This window comes from Mesoplodon densirostris, chromosome 6 (genome assembly GCF_025265405.1).
Source record: "Mesoplodon densirostris isolate mMesDen1 chromosome 6, mMesDen1 primary haplotype, whole genome shotgun sequence".
NCBI lineage: Eukaryota > Metazoa > Chordata > Mammalia > Artiodactyla > Ziphiidae > Mesoplodon > Mesoplodon densirostris.
This window is the reverse complement of record NC_082666.1, coordinates 25,823,400-25,836,128: the sequence shown is the minus strand read 5'-3', so window position 1 is coordinate 25,836,128 and position 12,729 is coordinate 25,823,400. Positions and strand designations below refer to the sequence as shown.

The 12,729-nt window shown below is 43.5% G+C and overlaps 1 protein-coding gene across 4 annotated transcripts in view; it reads right to left on the bottom strand.

The window, feature by feature from the left end:
- Nucleotides 1-12,336, bottom strand: part of TGFBR1 (transforming growth factor beta receptor 1) — a 76,242-nt gene extending 63,906 nt beyond the window's left edge. For all 4 annotated transcript variants that reach the window (XM_060101032.1, XM_060101033.1, XM_060101034.1 and 1 more), the window contains exon 1: nucleotides 12,156-12,336. In XM_060101032.1, the coding sequence (XP_059957015.1) occupies nucleotides 12,156-12,240 (85 nt within the window). In that variant the 5' untranslated portion in view covers nucleotides 12,241-12,336. The remainder of the gene's footprint in view (nucleotides 1-12,155) is intronic.
- Between the last annotated feature and the right edge of the window lie 393 nt (nucleotides 12,337-12,729).

Below are 12,729 nucleotides of genomic sequence, written 5' to 3'. Positions count from 1 at the left end.
TAACTGCTACTATTTTGCTATATTGATTTTATCCTTATGTATCCATCTATGCATCCATCTACTAAGGGTCTGACTTGATACTATTTAAAGAAATCTTCCACAAAGTTAGGCGATTTTAAAAAAATCATTCTCCCTAATGGAGGTTTGAGTCAGAAAAGGGATGCTAAATAAAATTGTGAGGAAGGAGTGGATTCCTGTTCAGTCATTAGCTGAATGATTATCCTGCTTATCCTGAAATACCACGTAATGTCTGAGCTCCAGTTTCCTCACTTATAAAGTTAGACAAAATGATAATCATGGTCTCATGGTCCTTTCTAGTCTAAAAATTCTATGATTCTATAAAAAAACAATTTTCTTAATAACTATCATTTACTTCATGTTTTCTATGTGCCAGGAAGTATGCTCCAAGTTTAGGAGCATAAACTCATTTAATCTTCACAGGTTCCTTAAAATTTCTGAGATACCACACGCATGAAAACTGTCACCTGTTTTAGCAGCATGTGGCCAGCCTAACCTATTTCCAGTTGCGCTTCCTCTCCACATGCTCAGTGCTCTTTACTAGCATCAACTATACACTTCTCTGGTGGAACCAGCTGGAACTAGCAATCAGAAATTAGCTTTCCTCATTGAGAAACAAGAGCAAACTGGTCTGTAATTTTTTCCCGAAATGTGACATGAGATAAAATAGCTAAAACTACTTTAAGTTGTTTATTTTGGTAAAATAATTACATATAATTATTGTTGAAGGAAATCTACAATACACAATCTTGGTGTTTTTATTCAAATCTGTTGTACACTGAATAACAAAATTAAAATGTCAGTTTTTCAACTGGAGAAAGTACTCAAATCAATAGCCATGTGCTAAACAAAGAGACTCAATTAGAGCACATTATAGTTTGGTTTGGGAATGAATACATCAAGAAAAAAAAAAGCCCCATACACATATTGTGTGTGTATGTGTGTGTGTGTGTGTGTGTGTGAGAGTGAGAGACAGACAGAGAGAGAGGGAGAGAGGGAGAGGGAGAGAGAGAGAGAGAGAGAGAGAGAGAGAGAGAGAGAGGGAGAGGGAGAAAGAGGAGAGAGAGAGAGGGTAAGAGTTTGTGTGTTTGTATAAATGAAAAGCCACCGTTACTGCTTTTATCTCTATATGCCTCTTCAGGTTTATCTCCTCTATGTTCAGTGCTCCCAAATATGTATATTAGTCCTTATTTCTAGTAAAAAAAAAATTGTCTTTGCTTTTTTCCATGGGAGCTATTTGTTATTTCCATACATATTTAAAGATCTTATATTGTAGAAATGTAACAGGATGCCTGCACAAGGTGTCCTAGAACTATAAATATACACTATTATGCAATCAGTGAGGTTCACACCTCGGAAATCTAGATGGAATGGTTATCCTGAAGCAAGTGAACAAAAATAAGGAGGTTCAGCCTGTTGATTAGAACAAGGAAACACTGGAACAGGCCTACAGTAACTCTGCAACTGCAGAATACACAAGGCAAGTGAATTCATTCCAGTCATGGAGAGTGATAAACCCAAATTCTTCACTTTTTTCCCAATGCCTCTTATACAAAGACTTCTATAATAGATTCTGCTCAAGAGCAGGGAGAAACTTGTTTTCCCCAGTGAAATAAGCATGTCTCTAACCAAAGAATGTCCTTTATGGTAACATACGTGGGTATCTTTTATATGAATATTGGGTTACTATACAACCAACATATATAGGGCCATGCTCTCTAGGTAAGTGCAGTCTCTCCTAAAGGAAGTCATCATTCCCATAATTCATCACCCAGAAAGGAGGCAGCTCTTCAAACAGGAAACCCAAGCAAAGACACTCTCTGGACCTTGCTGAGTTGGGCCTGTGGGAAAAGAGGTAGATGTCTGGCTCAGTTCACTTAGTGGCAGTACTCAGACTCTGTCTGCCAAATGGAGACAGGCCAAAAGATAAGGACCTGAAGACAGAGTCTTTGTAAACCAGAATGAATAGTTTTATGTTGCTTTCTATCCATAGCTTTTAGGATAGCTTGATTTAAACATTCTAGCCTTATATCAGCTGTTCCACTGGCATTAAGGTAAAACTAGAGTGTCCTTAGAGTAGAGAATAAAAATGGTAGCAGCAGCACTAAACTGAATCCTCAAACATATTAAAGAGGAAAGCTGAGAACAAGAATCAGGGCTGCCAGGTCCTGGAACTCTTTTAACACTTGGAGATTCTCCCTGCATTGCAGTCCTCATGTTTGGGGGCTCCATTTTATTAAGGAAGGTGGCAGCCTCCTCATGTGTTCTCAACAACAGGCAATCAGATCTATGCAAACTCTCAGGGTTCCCTTATTGCCCTCAATCCGAGAAAACTCAAAGCTAATTATTGTGCTCAATGACTAAAGCTTTCCTCAGGTGAAAGTTATAGCTAATTTTTCTCTTTCTCTTCCTCTTTTACTTATTGGTTCTTATCTTTCTGATCACTAGTTTTGATCTTACTGCATATATTTTTTTTCAAGTGTCCTAAATTCTTTTATAGAAAATGGCCAGAGGACAAGCCAAGCACTGAATAAATTTTTCCCATACAGTAAGATAAAGTTATAAAACAGTGCTCACCTTGAAGCCATGAATGCTAGGGAAGTTGAGAGCCTGTATGCTGGCTAAAAACAATGAGCAAGGAAGCCTGGACTACACCTGTAAGTACAGAATTCTGGGATAGAAGAAGAGCTTGGAGATAATCAATTCCATACTCTCACCTAATGCAAGAAATGTGTTCTACAATTTCTTGGACAGAAGGTTATCTCTGCCTCCCACCTCTGCCTGAATATTTCCAGTGACAGGGAACATAACACCTTATAATGTTCCACTTCATGACAGCTCCCATTGATAGAAAGTCCTTTCTTACATTGAGTGAAATCTGCCTCTCAGTCTACCAATTAATCATAGTTCTTCATTACACAGACATGTATTTCCTCTTCCAAAAGGCATTCCTTCACTTATTTAAATGTATAAGTCTCATTTATTGAATATTTATCAGTATCAGGCTATGTGCTAGGTGCTCTATAAACACTACTATTGATACATATTATCTTCACAATCATCATTTAAGTTAGGTGTTATCCTCCTGCGAAAAGTGAGTCCCAGAGAGACACACCGATTAGAATCTAATGCCAGACAAATATGTGGGGGCTCTTATAACTGTTCCCATAAAGATTTTATTACATTTCTGGCAAACAAGTCACATGATTTAAATGCCTTCAAAATTGGAAGGAAAACAAATAAGTTAGATCAATCCAAAGAGAAAAATAAAGATGGTCTAGAGATACGTACAACTGCACCAGTGTTTGGTTCACGGAGAAAAACAGTAGCATGAAAAGGGTTTAACAATATTGCCATCAGGAAGCTCCAAGAGACAGTAAAGGTAACACCTATTAACATCACAACCGTGACGTGAAGCCAGTGGAGTAAATGCAGGCTTCAAACAAGAAACTCCCTCTCTTGCACCTCAGCCAGGAACCAGAGCAGATTCGCAGGAAGTCAGTCATATGACTGCAGAGAAAGCAGCATGGCCTAAAGGCCAACTTCAGTAGAACCAGAAGTTCACAAATGATTCTGAATATATACTTCTTTGGCTTGGGGGTCGGCGGGGGTGGGTAACAAAACATGGACCTGCAACCGGGAGTGAAGAATCTAACAGTGAACTGAGCAAGGCTCCACATCTAAGCTAGGAATTCAGGATCAAAACAAATACTCCACTTAAGGTGGTTTGCGGGGCATGAGAATCCAAAAGAATAGGATGGAAGGAAATGCTGATAATCATTTCTCTGCCTAAGGTTCTCTCCCATTCCAACCATGTTCCAGTCTTATATTGTTGCTGCCTACTGAACCATTTCACTTGCCTATCCTACTTTCACCTCAAACTCAACATGCTCAAATCAGAATTCATTTCCCTTCAATCTTTCTCTCACCAAATTCCTTACTAGTTAAAGGCATTATCTAGGTATAAAAATCCTGGAGTCATTCTTTTTTTATTTCATGGAGTCCTTCTTAACTTTTGTACTCCACCTTTTTACAGTTAAGAGCCACTGCCATTGAATAAATATTTACTGAGTGCCTACGATGCACCAGGCACTTTCTTTGCACTCTAGATACACTGATGAACAAAACAAAGATATACACTTTTATGAAGCTTATATCCTAGTAGTCAGAGAGAAACAATAAACATAGTAAATAAGTAAATATGATAAGTAAATACAGTATTTCAGAAGGTAATGTTAAAAAAGAGAAAAAGCAGGGCTTCCCTGGTGGCGCAGTGGTTGAGAGTCCGCCTGCCGATGCAGGGGACATGGGTTCGTGCCCCGGTCCGGGAAGATCCCACATGCCGCAGAGCGGCTGGGCCCGTGAGCCATGGCCGCTGAGCCTGCGCGTCCAGAGCCTGTGCTCTGCAACGGGAGAGGCCACAATAGTGAGAGGCCCGCGTACCGCCCCCCCCCAAAAAAAAAAGAAAGAAAAAGCAAAGCAAGATAATGACAATTACAAAAGGGTGGTCACGGTAAGCCTCTTTGAGAAAAAGGTGACAAGTGAGCAAAGACATAGAAGAGGTGAGGGAGGAAGCCAAGAGCCTGCAGGCAAGGCAACAGCCATGCAAAGGCACAGTCGCGCCTATTTCTTTAAAATGTCACAGAGCCACCCATTCACTCCATTCCCAAGGCCATCATACCTACTCCAAAAACTCCTAGGTAGCCATCCTGCTCCATTTCCTCTGTGGTGTAGTTAAACATTCTTTTTCCTGATTTTCAAGGCTCATAATTCTCTGAGCCCACCCTTTAAATCATGAACTTCCATTCCTCCCCTTAAAATTTTTAAACTTAGCATGCTCCTTCTTCACTCACATCATCCTCCCCTACCTCGGTGTACTCTCCCTCTGCCCCTCATCCTCTCTAAACCCTACCTAGTCTGCAAGGCACAAGATCAAGTCCTATCACCTGTAGAGCGCAATCCCTGTGGTTGCTATTACTGAATCTGTATTCATATTTCCCCAGCATCATACTCCTTGAAAGCAAGTGTGCGTCTTTTTCTACACCTCCCACTGAGTTGACCATTACTAAATATTTGCTAAGATTAAATGAGCTATTTCTTCTACAGGCCAAAGCTCTGCCATCTTAAAAACATTTATTAGCTTTGATAAACTATTGAGACAGAATGATTAAAGAATGATTATATTATACAATAAAATGCAAAGGGGTTAGAATAAGCCAAAATGTTAACGATGGACAATGATAGCTTTTTTCTCTTCTCTGATTCAAATTTTCAGGTCTGTGCCTATGTTAATTTGAGAAGCAAAGAGTTTGCTATGAATATAAATAAATCAACACAAATAGTGAGGGATCAACCATCATTAGAATCATTGGAGAGATTCAAATTACCTAAAAATATAATGTCAAAGAAAGACTGCAAGCATCTGAGTAAGCTGCAGTTGCAAAGAGGCAAATTGTAATAAAGACAAGCTTGAAGCATATTCTCACGGTGAAGGAAAGAAGGGAGGGAGGGAGGGAGGAAGGAAGAAAGAAAACCTTCCTGACAAAATGACCATTACAAGATATTTACTGTGTATGAAAGCAGCATGATGTAGAGGAAAGAGTACACACTCTGCAAAGGTTAAACACAGGCTCCACCATTCATTAACATCATGACCTCAGTTTCCTGGTCTGTAAAATGGAAACACAGAAGCTTTTCTATTTACAAACTTTCATAGGAACAAACTAAGTTCCAATCTGAGCAAAATCCTGACAACTCTGCCTACCCAAGCTGATGGAGTTAATGGTAATGTACAATCATTTGAGTCTCAGTGGTTGGACTACTGTTAGTCACTATCTGTTCCATCTGAAGCACGGTCTTCCTTTTACAAATGTATTTATGATTAAAATATGAATGACAAAATATTAACATCTTTAGATAATGTTTAAGAGAGCGGAAAAGAATCCTGGGTTAAAACCAATGTTATCAAAATCTACAGTTATTTCCTAGGCACTGGTCACTGGACCTGGGAACAAACGGACTTAAAAAAGTCTTTTGGAAATTAACTGGTACAAAAGTAAGAAGCTTTTGTACTATTACACAACTATCATCCAAGGCTGGTTATGCGAATTAAATGAGACAAGGCAGGTAGAATTCCTAGCACATTCTTAAAATATATTCCTTTCAGATTGATAAAATGATGCAAGGACCACTGAACCTTCACAGAAATGTCAAAGCAACCTGTGTGTATATCCTGCAAGTCATAATATTTTTGTTATAAATCATTCTGTATAATGTATATTGCTCTCAGATTGCCAAAATGAGGGAGCAGCTTTACAAAAGGCCAGATCTGATCTATAAAATTGGACCCATAAAACCAATCAGACTTACTCCACTAGTGTTTGAGAAAGTGTCTAAGGCAAAAATCCTACAAGTCAATCAATTGTTAAGTTCACATATAAAAAGGGTAACCATAAGAAACTTACTTGCAGTTTTGGACTAAAACTGTACAGCTAAACCTGGATCTAATTCAGCATAGCAGCAAATCTTAATGTTTATGGAAACTGCTTAGATTTGATATTGAGAAAATTACATTAAGTAATGCATTAAATATTATCCTAAGTATTGCAGTTAGGCTGGGTCAAAACAGACTATAAATTTTGAGAAGATTCCAAAAGTTTTCTTCAGCCAGTTCTATGTAACAAGACATGAAAATACCTGAGAAACATGCCAGCATCTGCTGTCAATTCCAGAACCAGGAAGCGAAGATGTGACCCAATCACATGGTATCAAACCAGGGTCCATCTGTTCAGAAAATATTGCATTATGCAAGCCATGACCAAGAAAGAACAGCAAAAGACATGAGGTTTTCTGACATGTGCAGGGGATTCTGTGGTTTGAAAAGACGTTCTCATATCAAAAGGGCCATCCATAGGATACTGGCATTTTCAAAACCCACTTCATTAGACATGAACATATCTGATACAATGCAACTGTACTAAAGAATAGTATTGAGTTCAGGCAACTGTTTCAATTAGGCCTAGGAGAAGCTGTCAACAAAAGTCTTCACAGGAGCATCCATCCCCACAGGATCAAGATTTATCTCCTTCTTCATTATTTTGAACATGTCAGTTCCCCATTTAATTTCTTTTTTTTTTAATTAATTAATTTATTCATTTATTTCTTTTTGGCTGCGTTGGGTCTTCGTTGCTGCGCAAGGGCTTTCTCTAGTTGCTGTGAGCAGGGTCTACTCTTCGTTGCGGTGTGAGGGCTTCTCATTGAGGTGGCTTCTCTTGTTGTGGAGCATGGGCTTCAGTAGTTGTGGTGCACGGGCTTAGTCGCTCCACGGCATGTGGGATCCTCCCGGACCAGAGCTCAAACCCGTGTCCCCTGTATTGGCAGGTGGATTCTTAACCCCTGTGCCACCAGGGAAGTCCCTCCCCATTTAATTTCAACAACAAAGTAGATCATCTAAAATTCTAAACCTAACCATGTGCTACAAGGCCTTTCAATTACATCCCACTTCAATTAAACCAAAATTTCTTCCAAACTACTATAAGCCTACTTTTCTCAATCAATAAGCACTACACGGGCTTCCCTGGTGGCGCAGTGGTTGAGAGTCCACCTGCCGATGCAGGGGACGCGGGTTCGTGCCCCGGTCCGGGAAGATCCCACATGCCACGGAGCGGCTGGGCCCGTGACCCATGGCCGCTGAGCCTGCGCGTCCGGAGCCTGTGCTCCGCAGGCGGAGAGGCCACAACAGTGAGAGGCCCGCATACCACAATAATAATAATAATAATAATAATAATAATAATAAGCACTACACCAGGCCCTTTTTTCAGCAGTATAAAAAAGGTACTGACCTTCTCTTGAGGACTTTATAACCTATAATTATTCCCCCTCCTTCCCACTTTCAGAACTCACTTTTCTTAAGCTTTGTGAAATTCAAGGTAACTTCACTTAGGTAAGTCACTCCATTAACTCTGTTCCTCCCCCCTCCAAATCCTTCACATTTTAAACTGCCATATAGGACACAAGATCTAGAATCAGAAAAATCAAAGTTCCTGTCCTGGTTCTGCCCAACCCTGAGAAATTCACCTAACCTCTAGAGTTATGCTTTTCCATCTGTAAACTCAGTGATTTATGACTTTCAACATTTGAATGCCTAGCCCCGGTGGGCATCCCATTATATTACTCTCCCTTACTCATCCCACTTAGATTACCTTTCTGTTTCCAGTCACATATCAGAGAATTTTTAGAATTTGGGAAAAAATAATAGTGGTTAATATATCCAAACCCCACATTTCAGAATAAGGAAATTAACTCTATAAAGAGTAACTTGCCAGCCAGACAATAGAAGCTTTTGCTTCCTGCCCTAGGGGAGCTGGGGGACACAGCTTACAAAGAGAGAGCTTAACACTCATCAAATACCCCTCTCTGCCCAACTGAATTCTAGCCACTCTTCAAAGTCAGTTTAAGTCCTAAAGTGTCCAGGAAGCCTCCCCCAGTCACTTCAGTCTAGAATACTCACTTCCCTCTTTGAATACTGATGCCTCTCTGCAGGGGTGATATTAAAAGTATTAACAACTAGCACCCCAGTGGTACCAACCAATCAGAAAGGATGTCTAACCAATCAAAACACACGTGGCCCAGTGGGAATTGCTGGTTGAACATCAGCCCTCCTATTAATAACAATACAAAATAGCAACCTCAAATGCCAATACAATTTTCTCATTTGATCTTAACAATCTCATAAACTAGACAAAGTAGGTATCATCCCCGTTTTCTGCATACCTAGAAGTTGGGGCTAATAACGAAATCTAATAACCAACTGCTTCTTTTACCACATCACATGACTTTTCCTGATTGTACACAGAATTCTCAATTAATATTGTATAAACTGTACTTACATATAACAGTATAAACACTAAAGGAATACTCAAGTCAAACAATTAATTTAAACAACAAGCATTTAAGTGGAACAGAATATAAAACATAGTGCTAGGTTCTGAGACCATAAAAGAAATAAAAGGCATGATCCTTGCCCTCTGGGTACTTATAACGTTCGAGAGTATTTTTAAGTAACAGTGCAACATGGTAGAAACAGACAACACAAAGTGTAAGTTCTATACAGTTCAGGGAAATAAAGAGTTCACAAACTAAAGCAGTATAGGAAGTCAGGACTGAGAACTTCTCACACTCCCAAAAGGGGCAAAATTAAATATGTAGTGAAAAGGCTGAAAAGTCAGGAGTGGGTGGAAAAATAGAAAACGCTGGAATTGAGGGTTTGCAGTAGTGGGATGTGAAATCTCTGGTTGGATACACAGAGGTGGCCCTAATCATAAGCCTCAAGTACTGCTCTAAGCACTGAATACAAATGGGAAATCTCGTAAACCCTTTGTGGGGATGGCTGAGGAAGATTAGCTTGGCAGCAGCCTATAAAAAAGCCTAGGTGAGAGAAACTCTGGAAAGCAAATGGATTTGAGGGATAACAGGCAGGACTAAGCTGATGGCTGCATATGAAGAAAGGACAAAACATTCAAGAGGCATTAATGTAAAGAAGAGTTGGGTTTTAGGAATGTTTTGAAAGAAAAAGTTACAAAAAGGAAGCATTCTCACACAGGATATATATGTAGACATAGTGGTACTAAACTGTGTACCATGGACAAGGAACCAATTTCCCTAGAGAAATCTATGTTGGAGAGAGCAGAAGCTGGGCAGAGAAATACAAAACTGATACCGAGACAATAAGGAACAACTGCAAACTCTTAAAAAGGAAGTCAAATTATAAACTTTAAAAAGCATTTGCGCTCCTTCAGAATATATGAAAGGATGAATGGAAACATCAACATAATCAAGGAGAACAGGCAGACCAGTTGAGGTAGTCTAGACTTAAGCATAATAATAGCTCCTGGATCGGCTTTGTATTGTAGGCATGCCAGGGTAGTCTGTAAGCTCCTCCAGGGCATGGACTGAGCAATATTCTGTACATCTATTAAGTCCAATGCTAATGATTGAATACACGAACACTTTGTGTGCTAAGCTAGGTGGAAAAGAGTGAACTATGCTACTTGAGTAAATAGTGGTGTGGAAATGTTACTTATGCTTGATGCATAACTATATTGATTTTCCCACCTGTCCACACACTTATCTTTTCCCCCTTCTCAGGCCAATGTCAAAAATCCATTGTTTCCTCTAATGTAGGCCCAGTGTGAAGGGACTCCAAGAATGTACTAGGAGTGGTTAGGGTTCGGCACTTCCACTGGAGGGGACACGGGTTCGATCCCTGGTTGGGGAATTTAGATACCACAGCGCGGCAGGGCCAAAAAAATAGAATGTACTAGGAGTCAGAAAGAAGCCAACCTGTTTTTCTAATTGTGAGGACAAAAATCTAAAAGTGAATAATAAAGATCACTATTAGAGGACTAAAAAAGAAAAATGGGCTATGCCAGACAGTGAGGTGTATATATTAAGGTTTATAGGTTTTGGAAACACTGAACCCTCAGTGTACTAACTCCAGTTCTTAGTAATTGAGTACTTACCCTCCCCACACCTCAGTTTTCTCATCTGTAAAATGGGGCAGGGCTTCCCTGGTGGCGCAGTGGTTGAGAATCTGCCAGCCAATGCAGCGGACACGGGTTCGAGCCCTGGTCTGGGAAGATCCCACATGCCGCGGAGCAACTAGGCCCGTGAGCCACAACTACTGAGCCTGCGCGTCTGGAGCCTGTGCTCCGCAACAAGAGAGGCCACGACAGTAAGAGGCCCGCGCACCGCGATGATGAGTGGCCCCCGCTCGCCGCAACTAGAGAAAGCCCACGCACAGAAACGAAGACCCAACACAGACAAAAATAAATAAATAAATAAAATGGGGCAAATGCCACATAGCCCTAAGGGTTTAGTTGTGAGGAGTAGATAATGTACTTTGGTGTACTTTATGCATCTACATCATAGTAAGCTCTTAAAAGACAGTAGCTATTAATAATAACTGGCACCCTGTCTTGAATTTTTTGTTTTAAAAACATTTGGTGTTCAATTACAGACACAGAAACGTACTTTCACTTTATCTTAGTTGCTTACACTAAGGCTCTATATTTCAGTTTCTAGTATTATAACTTGGATGCTAACAAAGTTTTTCAATTCTCCTTCCGCGGGGTAGGTGACGACCACATACCCCATCCTAATTTAATATTTTGGAAAACGTAGCAAACACTCCCTCGAAAACCAGCTACACAGACGACTGATTCAAACTACTGTCACTCAAGAAATGGAACATCTCTAGCGATGTTCCTTCGAGGAAATAAAAGCGTTTGATCAATTCAGAGTCATTTCCATTCAAACATTCCAAACCCCCGCAGAGTGAGCAAACGTTCAAGTTTCTACTACGAAAACAATCTGTAGCCTTCTGGTTACTGGATTCACTTCAACACTTCCCCAGAAGCACGAAAGAAGAAGCACTCCGCACATGTTAGTGCCTCCTTGTCCTCACACAAAGCTTCACAGTAGCTCCCCTTCCAAAGCCACCCCTGGCTGGAGAAGCGGCCCCTCTCGGCGGGGTCAGGCCGGCGCCAAAGGCCAGGGCGGCCCTGCTGACCCGGGGGTCTCTGCCACACATCCCCCCCTCCCACTGCTAGGGGAGGCCCTGGAGGCTCAGAGCTCACACCCCGCCCTGGAAGCCTCCTCGGACCCCAATCCCTCCCGGGACCCCGGAGCCTGGAGCACCTACTCGTTCGGGGTGCGGTGCCCGGGACAACGCCACACAGCGCCCCGCGGGGAATGGGGAGTAGTCCCAGCTCTGCCGGTCCCGGCCAGCCTCACACCCTCCGGCTGTCGGCCCGCGCCCACTCGCTCCCCAGAGGGCAGCCCCCGACACCGGACGACTTCGCCCGACGCCACCTCCCCCGGAGAGCCGGCAGCCGGGGCAGCCGCGGGCTGCCGGTCAAGTCCACCCGCGCTCGGACCCAGGCCCAGCCCCGCCTCCGCTCCCCACCCGCGGCTAGCGTGGCGGCGGCCCGAGCAGGAAAGCCCGGCCCCGGCCCAGGCGCCGCCACCTGCGCCCCCGGCCCCGCGCCATGTTTGAGAAAGAGAAGGAGCGAGCCAGAGGCCGGGCCCGGTCCGCGCGCCCCGAGGCCGCCCGCCAGTCCCGCCGCGCCGCCGCTCACCCGTCACCTCCGGGACCACCGTTGCCGCCACCGCCAGCACGAGGAGGAGCAGCCGGGGACGCGGAGCAGCGGCCGCCGCCTCCATGGTCCCGCCGCCACCGCCTGTGGCCCGGCCCGGCCCGGCAGCCGCCTCGCCTCAGCAAACCTCGCCTCGCCCCACCTCCCCTGCCGCCGCGGCGGCCTCGCTTCGGCCTTTTGTGACTGCTCTGGGGCTGCGCGTCCATTGGCTGCCGGGCTCCCGCCGGCCCCGCCTCCCCGCCGTCTGCGAACAGCCGAGCGGGACCCAACCCAGAGCCCCGCCTACGGGCCCTCTGGGCAACCAATCCAGAGCCGCGGGCGCCTGGCCGCTGGCCACGCCCTCAGACTCCCCGCTGGGGGGACCCGCCAGACCCCTGCAGCTGTGGAAGCCGCTGGGAGTTCGGAGAAGGCCCGGTGGGAGCAGGGTCTAGCCAGCCCCGGTACTGCCTTGCCTCCAGCCACCGAGGGCACTGGGTGTGTCTGGGACGATGGGTGTGTCTGGGTGTGAGTCGCTTTAGGAAAAAGGCTGTGGCTGCTCGACGCTCTTTTCTTCTAG